Source organism: Hemiscyllium ocellatum, chromosome 7 (genome assembly GCF_020745735.1).
Source record: "Hemiscyllium ocellatum isolate sHemOce1 chromosome 7, sHemOce1.pat.X.cur, whole genome shotgun sequence".
NCBI classification, from domain to species: domain Eukaryota; kingdom Metazoa; phylum Chordata; class Chondrichthyes; order Orectolobiformes; family Hemiscylliidae; genus Hemiscyllium; species Hemiscyllium ocellatum.
Window position 1 is genome coordinate 21747874 of NC_083407.1, and position 18765 is coordinate 21766638.

Genomic DNA, 18765 nt, shown 5'->3' on the forward strand with positions numbered 1-18765 from the left:
GACTATCCCTAATCAACTTGCCCACCACTGATGTCAGGCTCACTGGTCTATAGTTCCTTGGCATGTCATTACCACCTTTCTTAAATAGTGGCACTACTTTGGCCGCCCTCCAGTCATCCAGCACCTCACCTGTGACTATCGATGATACACATATCTCAGCAAGAGGCCCAGCAATCACTTCTCTAGCTTCCTACAGAGTTCTAGGGTTCACCTGATCAGGTCCTGGGGATTGATCCACCTTTACCCGTTTCAAGGCATCCAGAACTTCCTCCTATGTGTTATGGACACTTTTCAAGATGTCACCATCTATTTCCCTTCAGTCTATATTATCCATGTCCTTTTCATAAATACTGATGCAAGGTACGAGTTTAGTATCTTCCCCCATTTTCTGCAGCTCCACACAAAGGCTGCCTTCCTGATCTTTGAGGGATCTTATTCTCTTCCTAGTTACCCTTTTGTCCTAAATGCATTTGTAAAAATCCTTTTGGATTCTCCTTAACTCTATTTGCGAAAGCTATCTCATGTCCTCTTTTCGCACTCCTGATTTCCTTAAGTAAACTCCTACTCTTTTAGGGATTCACTCGATCTATCCTATCCATACCTGATATATGCTTTCTTTTCTTTCATAACCAAACCCTCAGTTTCTTTAGTCATCCAGCATTCCCTACACCTACCAGCCTTTCCTTTTACCCTAACCGGAGTATACTTTCTCTGGATTCTCGTCATCCCACTTCTGAAGGCTTCCCATTTTCCAGCCATCCCTTTACCTGTGAACATCTGCCCCCAATCGGCTTTTGAAAGTTCTTACCTAATGCCATCAAAATTGGCCTTTTTCTAATTTAGAGCTTCAACTTTTAAATATGGTCTATTGATCTCTGTTACTATCTTAAATTTAATAGAATTATGATTGGGCTCAGTGCTCCCCCCCCCCCCCCCCACTGACACCTTCATCACCTGCCCTGCCTTATTTCCCAAGAGTAGGTCAAGGTTTGCACCTTCTCTAGTAGGTACATCCACATACTGAATCAGAAAATTGTCTTGTACACACTTAATGAATTCCTCTCCATCTAAACCCTTAATACTATGGCAGTCCTAGTCTATATTTGGGAAGTTAAAATCCCCTACCATAAGCACTATTATTCTTACAGATACATGAGATCTCCTTACAAGTTTGTTTCTCAATTTTTCCCTTTGACTATTCGTGGTCTCTAATACAATTCCAATGAGGTGATCATCTCTTTCTTATGTCTCAGTTCCACCCAAATAACTTCCCTGGATGTATTTCCAGGAATATCCTCTCTCCATACAGCTGTAATGCTATCCCTTATCAAAAATGTCACACGCCCTCCTCTCTTGCCTCCCTTTCTATCCTTCCTGTAGTATTTGTATCCTGGAACATTAAGCTGCCAGTCCTGTCCATCCCTGAGCCAAGTTTTGTAATTGCTATGATATCCCAGTCCCATGTTCCATAATACAATCGATCTTTTGGAACCCGACGTACCCCTTGTTGCATTAGAGCCAGTCTCAATATCAGAGACTTGGCTGTCCTTGCTATGTTTCCCTGTGAATCGATCATCCCCTACATTTTCCAAAAGAGCATCCTTGTTTGAAATGGGGATTGCAGTAGCTGCCTACCTCTCTTACCTTTCCTGGAGTTAACCCATCTATGCGACTGTATCTGAGCTCTCTCTCTCGCGCTCCTTTTTTTTCCTTTCGTGCTCTTTTTTTTCCTCTCTTGCGCTCTTCTTCCCCCCCCCCCCCCCCCCCCCCCCCCCATTAATTGCCATCCATCACATACCATTGCTGTTGCAAATTCCTCATTCCCTCTGTCTCCAACCGATCCATTTGATCTGTTAGAATCGGCGGCATTTATGGCAGATATAATCTACAGTAACCCTTAAATCTCTTTAAACTCCCACATCTAACAAGAAACGCTCATCCCTCCACTAAAAGCTATTTTTGCTCCTTCACAATCTACAGACCCAGGGAATAACTCTTATTTCTCTACAAAACACTGCCCCAGGTTAAATTAATAGTTATGGCTTATATTTTAAGTTTAATGGAGAGATGTATCTCATACAATCAAGAAAGAACCCACTCTACTCTATACTGCAGATTTTCTGTAGGCCACACTTAAAACAATTCATTTATCTGTTTCTGTGCTGCGAACCTTGCCCAAAGTGTCTCCAAGATCAGTTGTGAATTGCGCTGTTAAATTTCTCAGACACACTCCGATTGAGAGAAATTTGGGGTTTACTACAATTGAAACCTGCAACCCATTCTAAGTGACCATACACTTAATAGCAATCTACGTTTATTCAGTACATTGCATCAGTTAAATGACAGTATGATATTTTACTATAAATTGTGTCCTCTGGTCCTGCTCCATTAGCTACCTGATGAAGGAGCAGCACTCCGAACGTTTGTATTTCCAAACAAACTTGTTGGGCTATAACGTGATGTTGTGATTTTTAACCTTTTCAGATAGTAGAATTAACTTCTTCCTTCATGAAGAATGGAAAGAGCTTCTCCTAGTCTCAATGTTTTAACCAAAAGTTCCTTTTTGTATGGAAATATTTTGTTTACTCTTTGTCTATTTATTTTGACAGTGAAGTGTTTTGGAGCTGAAATTGCTGATGTCAAGTTCTGTTTAAAGTCCAACTTTTTAAATATGCAAGTAGATGCATATTTAACACTTTTAAAAATGAATGTCAAAGGAAATAACATTGATTTGTGGAATGTTTGTGTGAATGCTTCCAAGTGTTGCTTGGTTAGATATTTAGGATTCTTGCTCTGCTATTGTAATGTGTATAGATTTTAAAATTTAAGCTTAAATGAAATTAAGGTTTATGAATTTTTCAGAAGTTATTCAAAATTGCACTGTGCAATTATTGTTTCGTGAATACTTTTAGAAAACATTCTGCAGATGCCAGAGGTCAAGCCAGCAAATGCATTCTGCCTTCCACCTGCTCCCTTCCCTTCCTCTACCTGATCAGTGTTTCATTCCTATCTGTCTTCTCTTTCCAAGATTAGCTATTTTTTATTTCCATAACATTGAACACCTGGCCTCACCTTCCCTGAAATGAGTTCTGCTTTTTTAATCTCTATAATATATTTTGTGAATTCCAAAGCTGTCTGGCTTTCCTCTTGCACCTTTTTTATAAGCTTGAGCTGCTTAGAAATGTTATCATTGTCCCAACTTGCACTATATTCTGATGAAAGGTCATCAATCTAATGGGTTAATTCTGATCCTCTCCACGGATAAACCTGAACTCCTGAATGTTTCCAGTAATGTTTTTATTTCAGATTTTCATATCGGCAGGATTTCACTTTTGTCACACCAGGTCCTGTTCATCTTTCGCCCCTATGTTTTGACTTAGGGCTTTTGCCCGAAATGTCGATTTTCCTGCTCCTTGGATGCTGCCTGACCGACTGCTTTTCCAGTGCCACTCTAATCTAGACTGTTTTAACATGCCCAGGCTCTTTTTCTTCCTTGTTTCGAGTCCTTTGATGACCTCACTCATCCCTATTGTGTTCATCATCTCGTGCCCTGCAATCTATCTTTTATGTTGCTTCAGTTTTGTGCTCTTACAATTCATCATTACATGAACCTTCAAGCTTGCTCTGGAATTTGTGTAATATCTGGTTGACACTTCAATGCAGTGCTGTTAGAGATGTCATCTTTTGCATGTGACTGGACCCTGCTTTCTAAGTAGACACACATCTCATAGCTTGCCTTTAAAAATACAACTGGGGAGTCTCCCTGGTATCCTTATCCCCAAACAACATTCCTTTTCAAAAAGGAACAGGTAATTGGATCATCTCAATGCTTGCTGGATTTCTGCAGTCTGCTGTGCACAATTATGCTGATGTGTTTCCAATATCCTAACAGTGAATACCCTTCAATTTAAGATGTGGTCGTTATTTGACTTAGTGCTTTGGGATATCCTGATGACATGAAACGCACAGTATGTACATGTAAGTCTTTCTCTCCTTGATGTTTTCAGCAAATTTGCTTTGTTTTCACCCTTTCCTCCAGTTCTTGCAATACCACTGCAACTCTCCCCTTTCTGAACTCCTGTCTCCCTCTATTGATCAGCTATTGACTAATATGTAGTCCAAACGTATTGTCTCCATTGAACAGGCTGAAGTGTTGTAGCTATTGCCAGCATGTACGTTGCCATTCTCCTAATTCTTCCAGGTCACCTTCCATAATCTTTCTTTTGATCTGTCTTTTTCCCCTCAACTGATCATTCCCATCATTGTGTTTGGATACTGGCAAGGACAATACCATTCTATTTGCTGTACTTATGGTGTCTCACTCTCTCGTGCTACCCCCTCTGCCCTGCCCCTACCCCGTTGAAATGTCAAGGATATCCTTGTTCTTGTTGTTCTTCCTCTGAAATCCCTCCCACTTCCTGGCTCCCTTCTCAACCACCTGACATGCCTTCCCATGCAATTTTAGCAGTTCCAACACCACCACTCCAGTGATCTAGACTGCCAAACACATTTGCTCCCAGATCAAAAAGCAATTTATTTTTTCCAATTTGGTAGATCTTGTTAACAGCTAACAATTTAATGTCCCTTCTTTTGCAAAGACAAATTCAGACTGTGACTTTACAGGATACCTTTGTCCACCCAAGCCTGTAGTCGCATCAGTTTAAGTCTATGCCTTATTCCTATCTGGCCTCCTTCCTTCCAGGTTTAACCATAATGTTGGGTGGCAGAATGGAGTTCATAAGTAGATAATGCTTTTCTTGTTTTGTATATTTCCATGTAACGAGGTCTGAATGACATGGTCAGGAGGACTTAGTGACAAGCAATCAAACAAAACACGTGTATCCTGTGAATAAATAAGAAAACAAAGTGGCAGTATCAAAGTTTCTAGTTTGCTGAACTTGAGTAATATCTGAGCACAACCACTGCTCCCATCTTGTACAGACTATGTCTATTGTTTGTTACTCTTCTATTGTCATTTGCCTCTTCTGTAAACTCAACTTGTCTCATTATCATCACCTTTCACTTTGTGTAGTCATGCCTTTTCATTTAACTTCTGCCTTAAAACCTGTTCTAATATGCTGTCCTATTCCTGATGAAATGTCATCAACTCAATGTAAACTTTCTTTCTGCACAGATCTTCTCTGAGCTGCTTAGTAATTCTAGAATTCTGTATATGTCAAACCTTACTGTAAGTTCCTTGAAATGTAAAGGAGAAATCTACAGATCCAGAAGAGTAACCCTTTTCAAGTAATTTATGAATCTAAGTGGCCCTAAAATTTGCTATCTCTTTGCTGACCTGATTTCTCAACATAGTAATTTGGGAAGATTGATAATTCATTTCCCAAAGCAGCATGGTAAACCTGTGAACCAAGCACTTGTTTCCACCTCATTTGTTCTGTGACTGAGCTGTTTAATGGGAGTATGATAAACCATGTCCGATCTAGTAGCAAGAGCAGCTACAAGCAGACAAGTAGAATGGAATGTCTGCTCATTGGCTGAGTACAGCCACCTAATATGTAACACCGTCTAGGACATTTGCTTGATTTGTTATATACCTTTTCTGCTATTGTTGCACAATAGTTTGGGCTATGCCAACAATGGGATGTGTTATAATTATTGCAATAACTAGCCATGGTTATGCATAACTCAATTCAACCGGCAACCTTGCCCATGAAAATGTGCAGTAATGTTGTAATTGCTTGTCATTTCAAGGTCATGCATCAGACTTTGTCTATTTGTCGTATCCATGCCCTTCATGATTTTATAAACCTCTAAGGTCACCCCTCAGCCTCTGGTCCAGGGAAAACAGCCCCAGCCTATTCAATCTTTCCCTATAGCTCAAATCCTCCAACCCTGGCAACATCCTTAAATCTTTACTGAACTCTTCCAAGTTTTACAACATCTTTCTGATAGGAAGGAGATCAGAATTGCGCACAGTATTCCAACAGTGGCCTGACCAGTGTTCTGTACAGCCACAACATGACCTCCCAACTCCTGTACTCAATACTCTGAACAAGAAAGGAAAGCATACCAAATGCAGCCTTCACTATCCTATCTACCTGCATCTCCACTTTCAAGGAGCTATGAACCTGCACTCCAAGGTCTCTTTGTTCAGCAACACTCCCTCGGACCTTACCATGAAGTGCATAAGTCCTGCTAAGATTTGCTTTCCCAAAATGCAGCACTTTGCATTTATCTAAATTAAATCCCATCTGCCATTTCTTAGCTCATTGGCCAATCTGATCAAGATCCTGTTGTAATCTGAGGTAACCTTCTTTGCTGTCCACTACACCTCCAATTTTGGTGCCATCAGCAAACTTAACTGTACCTCTTATGCTCACATCCAAATCATTTGTGTGAATGATGAAAAGTAGTGAATCCGGCACCAATCCTTGTGGCACTCCACTGGTCACAGGCCTCCAATCTGAAAAACCACCCTCCGCCACCACCCCCTGTCTTCTACCTTTTGAGTCAGTTTTGTATACGAATGACTAATTCTCCCTGTATTCCATGAGATTTAATCCTGCTAATCAGTCTCCCATGGGGAACCGTGTTGAATGCCTTACTGAAGTCCATATAGATCACATCTACTGCTCTGCCCTCATCATTTCTTTGTTACTTCAAACAACTCGATCACGTTTGTGAGACATGATTTGCCATGCACACATCCATGTTAACTGTCCCTAATCAGTCCTAGCCTTTTCAAATGTGTACATCCTGTCCCTTAGGATTCCCTCCAACTTTGTTGCTTTTTGCTGCATTGCACTGAATAAGAAGGAAGTTTTACCTGAAATGAGATTCGCTGGCAAACTCCTGCCACTGGCTGCCTTTTAAGAGTTATATACTTGGTTGTCACTGGCTCATTTTTCCATGAGGTATTTAAACAACAGTGGTTAAGGTCAATACTATGAGCAAAAAAATTGCCCAAACTTTTTAAATGCTCCATTTGTCCATTTGAATACAATGAGTTTTTAATTGCCTATAGCTTTCAGTAAAATAAGTTGTTGTTGTAATTGAAAAGCTTCAGTGACAGTCGAGCATTGTAGTGTTTGAGATGGTCACTGGAGCTTTTGAAGGGAATCTGATTTGCAGAATGCTGTGGCATTGGCAGCATTTAGTAGTCTTTTAGAAAAAAAAATTTCCCGTCAGATGGTAGGTGTGTAAAATGGACTGAATGAACACTGATAGTAAGCAAACTTCCACTGAAGCCAAAGTGATTAATACTTAGTGGATGTTAAATTGAAAGTTAGGATTGATCCGTTTTCTTCTGGACAAAACACATTTCCACTGCTGCTCCAGCAGAAAGAAGCATCATAAAAATGTTCAGGGTTGAATACTGTTAGAAATTTGTTCGATTACCTTCTGAAGATCATGGAATAAGTCTTTGATCTGGATGAACAGTCCATCCAAGCAATGGGAAGACCTGAAACCACCTTGTTTGTTCTCGACCACAAGTTTCATTAACTTGACACTGTTCTCCATTTTCTCCATTGCTTCTCCATAGATGAGCCAGATTACTAGCAACTTTACTATCCTATTTGACCCCTGAATTATTTTTAATTCTCTTTATTGTGAAACTGCCTACCTTCACATCTACATACTAGCCTTTCCTGTCTTGGTACACCCCTTCTGCTAAGCACCTCTCCACATTGTCATAGATGTGACTCCCAATACTCATTTGGTCAGTCCCCTCATTCATCTGTAAAATTTCAGATCTTTACCCAAATTCAGTCCAGTGTTAACTATGATGACCATTTAGCCCTGTGCTTGTTGACCTGCTCTATCTTGTTCTCCAACGCCTCATTTGAAATATCTAAACCTAGAGTGATTGTCTTATCTGAAACAGCTGCAAATGTGTTGCTGGTCAAAGCACAGCAGGCCAGGCAGCATCTCAGGAATAGGGAATTCGACGTTTCGAGCATAAGCCCTTCATCAGGAATGAGAGAGTAGCCAAGCAGGCTAAGATAAAAGGTAGGGAGGAGGGACTTGGGGAGGGGCGATGGAGGTGGGATAGGTGGAAGGAGGTCAAGGTGAGGGTGATAGGCCGGAGTGGGGTGGGGGCGGATTGTCTTATCCCCCTCTCTAGCTTTTTCTGACCATGCAAAGAGACTGACCGGTATCTTTTTGTTTTCTCATTTCATTCTCTCTATACTCATGTGCAATGATTTGTCCTTCTTTTGAAATAACCTTTTATACATTTCTGTATCTCCACAGCACCATATCTTGGTTACTAACACTTGCACTTTGGGACTTCTGATCACTCCCTGCTATTCCTGGCTTATTAAGATTGACAATGTATGTGCTTCTGTGAGGAGTTTGGCAGACTTTGCTCTGACCTTTGAGTATAGGAATTGGGGGATCATGTTGAGGTTTCATAGGCCAGTGAGTTCTCTTCTAGAATAGTGTCCAGTTCTGGTCACACTTACAGCAAGGGTATTATGAAGCTAATATTTACAGGCAGTCTGGAAAAGGTTCACCAGTTGGTATTTTTTTCTCTCTCCTACTCTTGTCCCATCCCCCCCACACATGCACATTAGAATTAGAAATAGTCTGTTCAGATACTGTAACCTGCTCTGCCCGTCAGTAAGATGGCAATACACCTGGTTGTAGCTTCAAATCTGCGCACTCACCTTCTCTTCACCCCTCCGTCCACAAAAAATGTTCCAGCCCCTTATGAATGAAAAGTCTATCTGCCTGTACTTAAAGTATTGAATCAGTGTCCACTGCTGTCTGCAAAAGGGAATACTGAAGATTCATGACCCTCTGAAAATTGATATTATCTGCAGAGAGCATTTTAGCCAGCATTGAAACTTCATGCTTATTATTTACAGTCACAACAAAGTGCCCTATCTGGGGACAAGTTGAATCAATAGCAGGCTGAATATGCACTGCTACTATTGGCATATGTAAATTCTGTTCCCAGTGTTTATTGTGAAAATACATTGAGGACTGAAATTGATTTTCGTTTTAGCTTCGTACCTGTAATTGGGACAAATTTTAAGAGTTACTCAGAACTTGAAATTTCATGTCTGTAAAGCTGTGAAAGAAATTTTGTAATAGTTGATCATCTGAGAGTGTCTCAAACTGTTTGAAGATTGAAGTTTGGAAATTTACTCATTTTAACTGTCATGTGAAAAGCCTCCTTAATGTCAATTAGAGTGGGGGAAGGATATAGTGAGGAAAGCGCTCAATATGAGACTGGTACAGTTGAGAAAAGAAGAGTCAAACAGGCAAGGAAAAGCAACAAACAAGGTAGGACTGATAAATTAAATTGCATTAATTTCAATACAAGAGGTCTAACGGGGAAGGCAGATGATCTCCAGGCATGGTTAGGAAGATGGCCTGGGATATAGCCATTACAGAAATGTGGCTCCGGGACAGACAGGGCTGGCAGCTTAATGTTTTTGGATACAAATGCTATGGGAAGTTCAGAAAGGCAGGCAAGGGGCGGTGTGGAGGAGAGGAGAGGGAGTGGCTTTTTTGATAAGGGATAGCATTACAGCTGTACTGATGGAGGATATTCCTGGAAGTTACTTGGGTTGAACTGAGAAATAAGAGTTGATCACTACCTTTATTGGGATTGTATTATAGGCCCCCAAATACAGAGGAATCTCTAATATCAATTATCTGAAGGGATCTCAAGGTCCTGATAGAAACATTACACCAAAGAGCTATTCCAACCCTGATCGCGTCTTTTGTTTACAGGTACAAAGATTAAAAACAAACTCCGCTCACTGAAAGGCTGCCGAGAACAGTCCTGGACGGTCCAGGCACTAAATGGCTGACCTCCCGCCCTCTCCCCACTTCCCTTCGAGTTCTACATAGGGGTGAGCGTCTCTTTTCCCCCCCCCCCGAATCTCTCCACCATTATCCTTGATAGGGAAAAGGTAGAACTGGTCAAAAGGTTGTAGTAAAATGTTATGTGGCTCTGAGTGTGTACTATTTGCAGACTTACCCCACAAAGGCAGCAGCAGTCTTACTGTTGGTGTCCTGTCTGGCTGCCCTGTTTGCAGGTGGGCAGGGTTGGGCGGTGGATGGGGGCTTGTATGTGGTGAGCTGCTGCCTAGTCTAGTCTCCTGAACGTGGAGCAGAATTCACAAGACTGCAAGCCCCAAAGGAAATCAATTATCCAAACAAAATAGTGCCCGACCATCTCGTTTGGATAATCGATGTTCCTCTGTAGTTGGAGGGAAATTGAGAAACAAATTTGCAAGGAGATCTGTTATCTGTAAGAATAATAGGGTGGTTATGGTAGGGGATTTTAACTTTCCAAACATCGACTGGGACTGCAATAGTGTTGAGGGTTTAGATGAAGAGGAAATTTTTGATTTTGGTATGTGGATGAACCTACTAGAGAAGGGGCAAAACTTGACCACTCTTGGGGAAATAAAGCAGGGCAGGTGACTGAGGTGTCAGTGTCTAAAAGTTGAAGTTCTAAATTGGAGAAGGCTAATTTTGATTGTATTAGGTAAGAACTTTCAAAACCTGATTGGGGGCAGATGTTTACAGTAAAGGGACAGCTGGAAAATGGGAAGCCTTCAGAAATGAGATAACGAGAGTCCAGAGACAGACACCTGTTAGGGTGAAAGGAAAGGCTGGTAGGTATGGGGAAGGCTGAGTGACTAAAGAAATTGAGGGTTTGGTTAAGGGGACATAAATTTAAGGTGAAGGGTGGAAGGTATAGGGGAGATGTCAGGGGTGGGTTCTTTACCCAGAGAGTGGTGGGGGCATGGAATGCGCTGCCTGTGGGAGTGGTAGAGTCAGAATCATTGGCGACCTTTAAGTGGCAATTGGATAGGTACATGGATGGGTGCTTAATCTAGGATAGATGTTCGGCACAACATCGTGGGCTGAAGGGCCTGTTCTGTGCTGTATTGTTCTATGGTTAAGAAAAAACATGTCCGGTATAGACAAGATGGTGAAACTTAAGAATATAAAGGCAGTAGGAGTATGTTTAAATCAGGAGGGCAATGAGATAATTTGACAAATAGGGTGAAGGTGAATCCAAAGGGTTTTTACAATACCTTAAGGACAAAAGGGTAGCTAGGGAGAGAAGGCTCCTCAAAGATCAACAACGTAGCCTTTGTGTGGAGCCACATGAGATACTAAATGAGTATTTTGCATCAGTGCTTACTGTGGAGGAAAAAAGCCTGAAAGATATAGATTGCAGGGAAATAATGGCATCTTGAAAAGTGTCCATACTACAGAGGAGGTAGTGCTGGATGTCTTGAAACGCATAAGTGCATACATCCCTGAACTCTGGGAAGCTAGGAAAGTGGTTGCTGGGCCTCTTGCTGAGATATTTGTATCGTTGATAGTCACAGGTGAGGTGCTGGAAGACTGGAGGTTGGCTAATGTGGTGCCACTATTTAAGAAAGGTGGTAAGGCCAAGCCAGGGAGCTATAGACCAGTGAGCCTGATGTCTGTGGTGGGCAAGTTGGAGTGAATGCTATGGGGCGGATGTACATATTTGGAAAGGTAAGGACTGATCAGGTATAGTCAACATAGCTTTGTGCATGGGAAATCATGTCTCTCATACTTGATTGAGTTTTTTTGAAGTAAGAGGGCAGAGCAGTAGATGTGATCTATATGGACTTCAATAAGGCATTCGACAAGGTTCCCCATGGGAGACTGGCGATCAAGGTTAGATCTCACTAAATACAGGAAGAATTAGCCATTTGGTACAGAACTGGCTCAACAGTAGAAGACAGGGTGGTGTTGGAGGGGTTTTTTAGACTGGAGGCTTGTGACCAGTGGTGTGCCACAAGGATCGGTATTGGGTCCACTACTTTCTATCACTCACTTAAATGATTTGGATGTGAGCAGAAGAGGTATAGTTAGTAAGTTTGCAGATGACACCAAAACTTAGGTGTAGTGAAGAGCAAAAAAAAGTCGCCTCAGTATAACGGGATCTAGATCAGATGGGCCATTGGGCTAAGAAGTGGCAGATGGAGTTTAATTTAGATAAATGCAAGGTGCTGCTTTTTGGGCAAGCAAATCTTAGCAGGATGTATACACTTAATGGTAAGGCCCTAGGGAGTGTTGCTGAATAAAGAGACCTTGGAGTGCAGGTTCATAGCTCTCCAAGATAGATAGGATAGCAAAGGTGGAGTTTAGTATGCTTTCCTTTATTGGTTAGAGTATTGACTACAGGAGTTGAGGTCATGTTGCGGTTGTATAGGATGTTGGTTAGACTGCTGTTGAAATGTTGCTTGCAATTCTGGTCTCCTTCCTATCAAAAGGATGTTATAAAACTTGAAAGGGTTCCGAAAAGTTTTACGATATTGCCAGAGTTGGAGGATTTGATCTCTATGGGAGGTTGAATAGGCTGAGGCTGTTTTCCTTAGTGTCGAAGGCTTAGGGGTGACCTTATAGAGGTTTATAAAATCATGAGGGGCATGGATAGGATAAATAGACAAAGTATTTTTCCCTGGGGTGGAGGTATCCTGAACTTAGAGGGCATAGGTTTAGGGTGAGAGGGGAAAGTGTCCTAAGGGGCAACTTTTTCAGAGGGTGGTACTTTTTTTTTTCAGAGCTGCCAGAGGAAGTGGTGGAGGCTAGTACAATTGAAACGTTTTTAAAGGCATCTGGATGGGTATATGAATTTGAAGAGCTTGGAAGGATATGGGCTGGGTGCTCGCAGATGGGCCTAGATCAGGTTGGGATATCTGGTCGGCATGGATGAGTTGGACCGAAGGGTCTGTTTCCATGCTGTATATCTCTGACCTTATGACTCTGGAGATTTAATCCAATGAAGGATTAACTGGAAAGTGTGGGAAGACTGGATAAATTGGGTTTCTTATCCTTAAACTAGTGAAGGACAAGAGAAGATTTTGACTCGAGCTGTCTGAAGTACCAGGAGAGGGTGGGAAATATAGATTTAAATAGTTATCTTTTGGAAGGTAATTAAATACTTTGGGGGTGGCAGGGCTTAATATGGACTCTTGAAAAGAATGATCGGGACCAATCCGTTGCATTTCCAAACACACTAGTGCAGATTTGTGTTGAAAGTCCTCTTTCTGTGCTGAGCTATTCTATGACTTAGCATTTCCTGTATATCAAAAACACCTTCAAACTTCATAATCCAGTGTTCCTTCTAACTTGCTGTTTCTTTCAACTTGAATTTCAGGTGGTTTGTAATCATTTTATCCTTGAAATTATCAGAAATGATCTTGATTTTAAGCACTGTTTTTCCCTGGTTTCATGGATTTTGTACTAAAGAACAATATCGAGTTGCCATTCATTTTTTTTTGGCAGTAAGAATATTCTTTTGTGATCAACTTAAGCATTTCAATTACTTATTCTGAATAAGTTGCACTACCAAGAAAAATGTCCTCTATCATTATGTACTATAATTGTAAAAATTAATGCATTGATGGTGCGTAGTGAACTTATTTTTAATGTCTGATTAAATGACAATGTGCATATCCCCAAAGTCTGTCTTTGAATTGTTTTGGCTGTAATCTTAAGAATTTTTAAATCTTTGAATATTTTCCTAGTTGAATCTAGTGGGAAATTCTGGTTCAGTTCTTTGATACACATGAACAAGTTAAATTTGCAACCCTGCTTTAACTTGCATTGTAATTTTAGAAAAATTAATAACTTTCTAAAATTTCATCTACTTTTTTGTGTAATAAAATGACTGACTGACTGACTAGCAGGGTAGACTGACTGATTCCTTCTGTTTCCTGATCAGCATAATTCGGATGATTAGTCCAAGTTAACTGGAACAAGCAATTTTCTTGTTTCTGTTCTATAGTAACATAATGTTCAACTGTGTATTTTTAAAACGTCCTGAGGAAATATCTAATCTGTACTGCTTCAGTACTTCAAATGCTGTCCGATCTGCCATGTTACTACCCCTTCCTGTTTGTTTTAGAAAAGCTGTAGCTAGAGTTCTACAGTTTTTTTTTTGTCAAAACTGATCAAAATGTTTGTTTTTTGTACAGAGCAGAACTTGTCAATCAAGTACTACATATCCATTTTGACAATCTGGTCTAAAATGGCAGCTAACAAGAACAAGAATCAGAGCTCGTTGGCACTACACAAAGTGATAATGGTGGGCAGTGGAGGTGTAGGCAAGTCAGCACTAACATTGCAGTTCATGTATGATGAGGTAAGAGATTATTTTCATTGAGTTTTTATTAAAAGATAGGATTTTTTTGTACTCCAGGGATTCTCTTAAAATATTATACTAGTTATTACAGATTGAAGTGCCATGTACTATATAGGCCCAATATTTTCGTATTAAATCCTTTTATAAACGGGCACTGTTTGTTCTAGTTTCACCAGTTTCCTTATTTCCACCCCCCCCCCCCCAAAAAAACCCTACCTTATCCCAGATTCAACCTTCTACCTCAGCTGTGCCCTCATGACCTATCCTACCTGTCCATCTTCCTATCTTCCTTCCCACCTTTCCACTTTACCCTCCACTCCAACCTGTCAGCATTGCCCCTATTTTCATCTACCTATTGCATTCTCAGCTACCTTCCCCCACACCCCCTACCTCCAATTTATCTCTCAATCCCCTTCGCTCTCAAACCTCAATACTGATGAAAGGCATTTGCCTTGCTTGAACCATTGATTCTCCTACTCTTTGGGTGCTGCCTGACCTGTGCTTTTCCAGCGCCATACTCTTGACTCTGATCTCTGGCATCTGCAGTCCTCATTTTCTCCAGTTTTTTCTATTTCAATTTATAGGTTAGGAAACTCCAAGGCAGGCCTGAAAAATAAATCTTCAAATCATGTAAACTATTTTCCTCAATGAGGATAACTTTACGTTTTGTTATAAAGGGAGCAAGTATCACTGGTAATTTGTATCCTTTTTAATTTGGGTTCATATCCTACTTATACTTTCTCTGGAATTGCATAGCTAAATGTAGACACATATGTGAAATACTACTGTAATTTAAAATAAGCTGATTTGCTGTTTGTGGATATAATTCAGTCCATCACAACACATCAAGCTTTGTAACCCAAAGCTACTATGCTGCCTTAACAACCCTGTCAACCTGGGTGGTAACTTTCAAGGATCTGTGTACCTGGACACCGAGATCTCTCTGCTCACTACACTACCAAGAATCTTACCATTAGCCCAGTACTTTGCATTCTGGTTATTCCGACCAAAGTGAATCACCTCACGCTTGTCTGCATTAAACTCCATTTGCCACCTCTCAGCCCAGCTCTGCAGCTTATCTATGTCTCTCTGTAACCTACAACATCCTTCGTCACTATCCACAACTTCACCGACCTTAGTGTTGTCTGCAAATTTACTAACCCACCTTTCTACACCCTCATCCAGGTCGTTTATAAAAATGATGAACAGCAGTGGACCCAACACCGACCCTTGCGGTACACCAGTAGTGACTGGGCTCCAGGATGAGCATTTTCCATCAACCATCACCCTCTGTCTTTCAGCAAGCCAATTACTGATCCAAACTTCTGTATCTCCCGCAATCCCATTCCTCTGCATTTTGTACAATAGCCTACTGTGGGGAACCTTATCGAAGGCCTTGCTGAAATCCATATATACCACATCAACTGGTTTATTCTCATTTACCTGTTTGGTCACCTTCTCAAAGAACTCAATGAGGTTTGTGAGGCATGACCTACCCTTCATAAAACCGTGCTGACTATCCCTAATCAAATGTATTCTTTTCTAAATGATAAAACCTATCTCAAACTTTTTCCAACACTTTACAACAACTGAAGTAAGGCTCACTGGTCTATAATTACCTGGGTTGTCTCTACTCTCCTTGAACAGGGGAACCACATTTGCTATCCTCCAGTCTTCTGGCACTATTTCTGTAGACAATGGCGATTTAAAGATCAATGCCAAAGGCTTGGCAATCTCCTCCCTGGCTTCCCAGAGGATCCTAGGATAAATCCCATCCGGCCCTGGGGACTTATCTATTTTCACACTCTGCAGGATTTCTAATACCTCTTCCTTGTGAACCTCAATCCCACCTATTCTAGTAGCCTGTATCTCAGTATTCTCCTCGACGACATTGTCATTTTCTAGAGTGAATACTGTTGAAAAATATTAATTTAGTGCTTCACCCATCTCCCCTGACTCCACACACAACTTCCCACTACTATCCTTGATTGGCCCTAAACTTACTCTCGTCATTCTTTTATTCCTTAAATACCAATAGAAAGCCTTAAGGTTTCCCCTGATCCTATCCGTCAACAACTTCTCGTGTCTCCTCCTGGCTCTTCTGAGCTCTTTAGGTCTTTCCTGGCTATCTTGTAACCCTCAAGCACACTAACTGAGCCTTCACATCTCATCCTAACATAAGCCGCCTCCTTCCTCTTGACCAGAGATTCCATTTCCTTCGTAAACTACTGCTCCCGTGTTCTACAGCTTCCTCCGCGCCTGACAGGTACGTACTTATCTAGGACACTCGCAGCTTTTCCTTGAATAAGCTCCACATTTCTAATATGCCCATCCCCTGCAGTTTCCTTCCCCATCCTATGCTTCCTAAGTCTTGCCTAATCGCATCGTAATTGCCTTTTCCCCCATCAATAACTCTTGCCCAGTGGTATACACCTATCCCTTTCTATCACTAAAGTAAACATAACAGAATTGTGATCACTATCACCAAAGTGCTCACCTACTTCCAAGTCTAACACCTGGCCGGGCTCATTACCTACTACCATATCTAATGGGGCTTCACCCCTTGTTGGCCTGTCTACATACTGTGTCAGAAAACCCTCCAGGACACACTGGACAAAAACTGACCCATCTATAGTACTCCTACTATAGTGTTTCCAGTCAATATTTGGAAAGTTGAAGACCCCCATGACAGCTATCCTGTCTCTCTCACTCCTATTGAGAATCATCTTTGCTATTCTTTCCTCTACATCTCTGGAACTGTTGAGACTTATAGAAAACTCCCAATAGGGTGACCTCTCCTTTCCTGTTTCTAACCTTAGCTTATACTACCTCAGTTGACAAATCCCCAAGCATCCTTTCTGCAACTGTAATACTATCCTTGACCAACAATGCCACACTTCTCCCTCTTTTACCATCTTCTCTGTTCTTACTGAAACATTTAAATCCTGGAACCGGCAACAACCATTCCTGTCCCCTGCTCGATCCATGTTTCCGAAATGGCCACAACATCGAAGTCCCAGGTACCAACCATGCTGCAAGTTCACCCACTTTATTTCAGATGCTCCTGGTGTTGAAGTAGACACTTCAAACCAACTTCTCTAAACATTTGGGAGAAGCATGTTGTTAAACTTGAGGTTGCAGAAAGGATGTTCCTGAAACTGGAGGATTCGATTAGAGGCTGAATCGACTGGGCCTTTTTATCCATGGAGCATAGGAGGCTGAGGGGTGACCTTTATGGAGGTTTACAAAATTTGAGGAACTTGGGGTGAATAGCCAAGGTCTTTTCTGTATATTGGGGAGTCCAATTCTAGAGGGCATAGGTTTAAGGTGAGACGGGAAAGATCTGAGGGGCAACGTTTTCATGCAGTGGGTGGTGAGTGTATGAAACGATTTGCCAGGGGAAATGGTGGAGGCAGATACAACTATATTTAAAAGCCATCTATTGGTCTATGAATAGGAAGGGTTTAGAGGAGGTAAATGGGGCTAGGTCAGATTGGGATGTCTGGCATTTGAGTTGGACCGAGGGGTCTGTTTCTGTGCTATGTGACTTTATTCTTCCATTCCCATTTGAAGAGCAAATTGCAGTGATCTTGAATAACTCCTGTCTTCTACATCATGGTCTTAGAGCATCCTACTGTCTCAACTGGTGGTACCTACTGTTTGCACAAGTGCCAAAATGTTGTTTGTTTAGAATTGATTTTTCAATTTTAATATCCCTATTTGCAGTTAACACTTGATTTTATTTCTTTGTATTCAGATTACAAAATGTAAAAGTACTCCTACCTGATTAGAAGTTTTGCTTGTATTGTTTTAAACAGCATTATACTCTTGCGTCAAACATTCTGGTTAGTGGTTTTTGAGACGGCAATTCACTTCTGAGTTTATGGAAGGCACTGATGCTGTCTTATGGAATACGTCATCATCCACTGTCTGTGTTGGGCACAACACCCCTCAAAATGAAGAGAGAAAGCTTTTGCTTCTCTTCTGTTTCAAAACAGCACCCTCTGCTGTATCAATGTAACACTTTAAAATGAAATTTCCTAAATTTTATAATCTGCCTGATTTGTGTGAAATTGAACAGCCAATATTTGATAGGCACCTGGAATGAGGCCATTCAGTTTCTTTCACTTAGGATCCTTTGGAGATTGAGAGTACTGACAATTTATTGTATTTTTAAAAAATGCATGTCCTTGCCTATAATTCTGATGAATTTTATCACTGTCACTAATGATAATGTATATAATTCTTGGGTTTTCCAAACGTTTCTCCAACTGTCAATTTATTATTTTTTGGTTAAAAATACATGGCCTTTCCAGATCTTCAGTATTTTGAGAATGCTATTTGCGGTGTCATTTCTGCTATAGCATCTACTGAATTTCTTTACTATATAAGAAAGGAGGTTTGCTCTACCGTTTTAATGAAATTGTTACAGTGCAGAAGAAAGCCATTCAGCCCATTGTGTCTGCATGGGTTCTGAGTGTTTTACTTAATGTCAAACTCCTGCCTTCTCCCATGACCCAGCACACACTTTAAATAAGTCATCCAGTATTCTTTTGCCTCAGTTGACAATGTCTCCATTGCACTTCTAGACAGTACATTCCATTTTGAATCATTTGTGTGGGGGGAGAAATAAAGGTTTTCACCTCAAA

The 18765-nt window shown here is 41.0% G+C and overlaps 1 protein-coding gene across 4 annotated transcripts in view; it reads left to right on the forward strand.

Annotated features, from left to right (window-relative positions):
- Window positions 1–18765, forward strand: part of ralba (v-ral simian leukemia viral oncogene homolog Ba (ras related)) — a 95120-nt gene that overhangs the window by 57352 nt on the left and 19003 nt on the right. For 3 of the 4 annotated variants that reach the window (XM_060827035.1, XM_060827032.1, XM_060827034.1), the window contains exon 2: window positions 13950–14116. In XM_060827035.1, coding sequence (XP_060683018.1) covers window positions 14003–14116 — 114 coding nt within the window. In that variant the 5' untranslated portion in view covers window positions 13950–14002. The remainder of the gene's footprint in view (window positions 1–13949; window positions 14117–18765) is intronic. The other variant, XM_060827033.1, reaches the window with a different exon arrangement.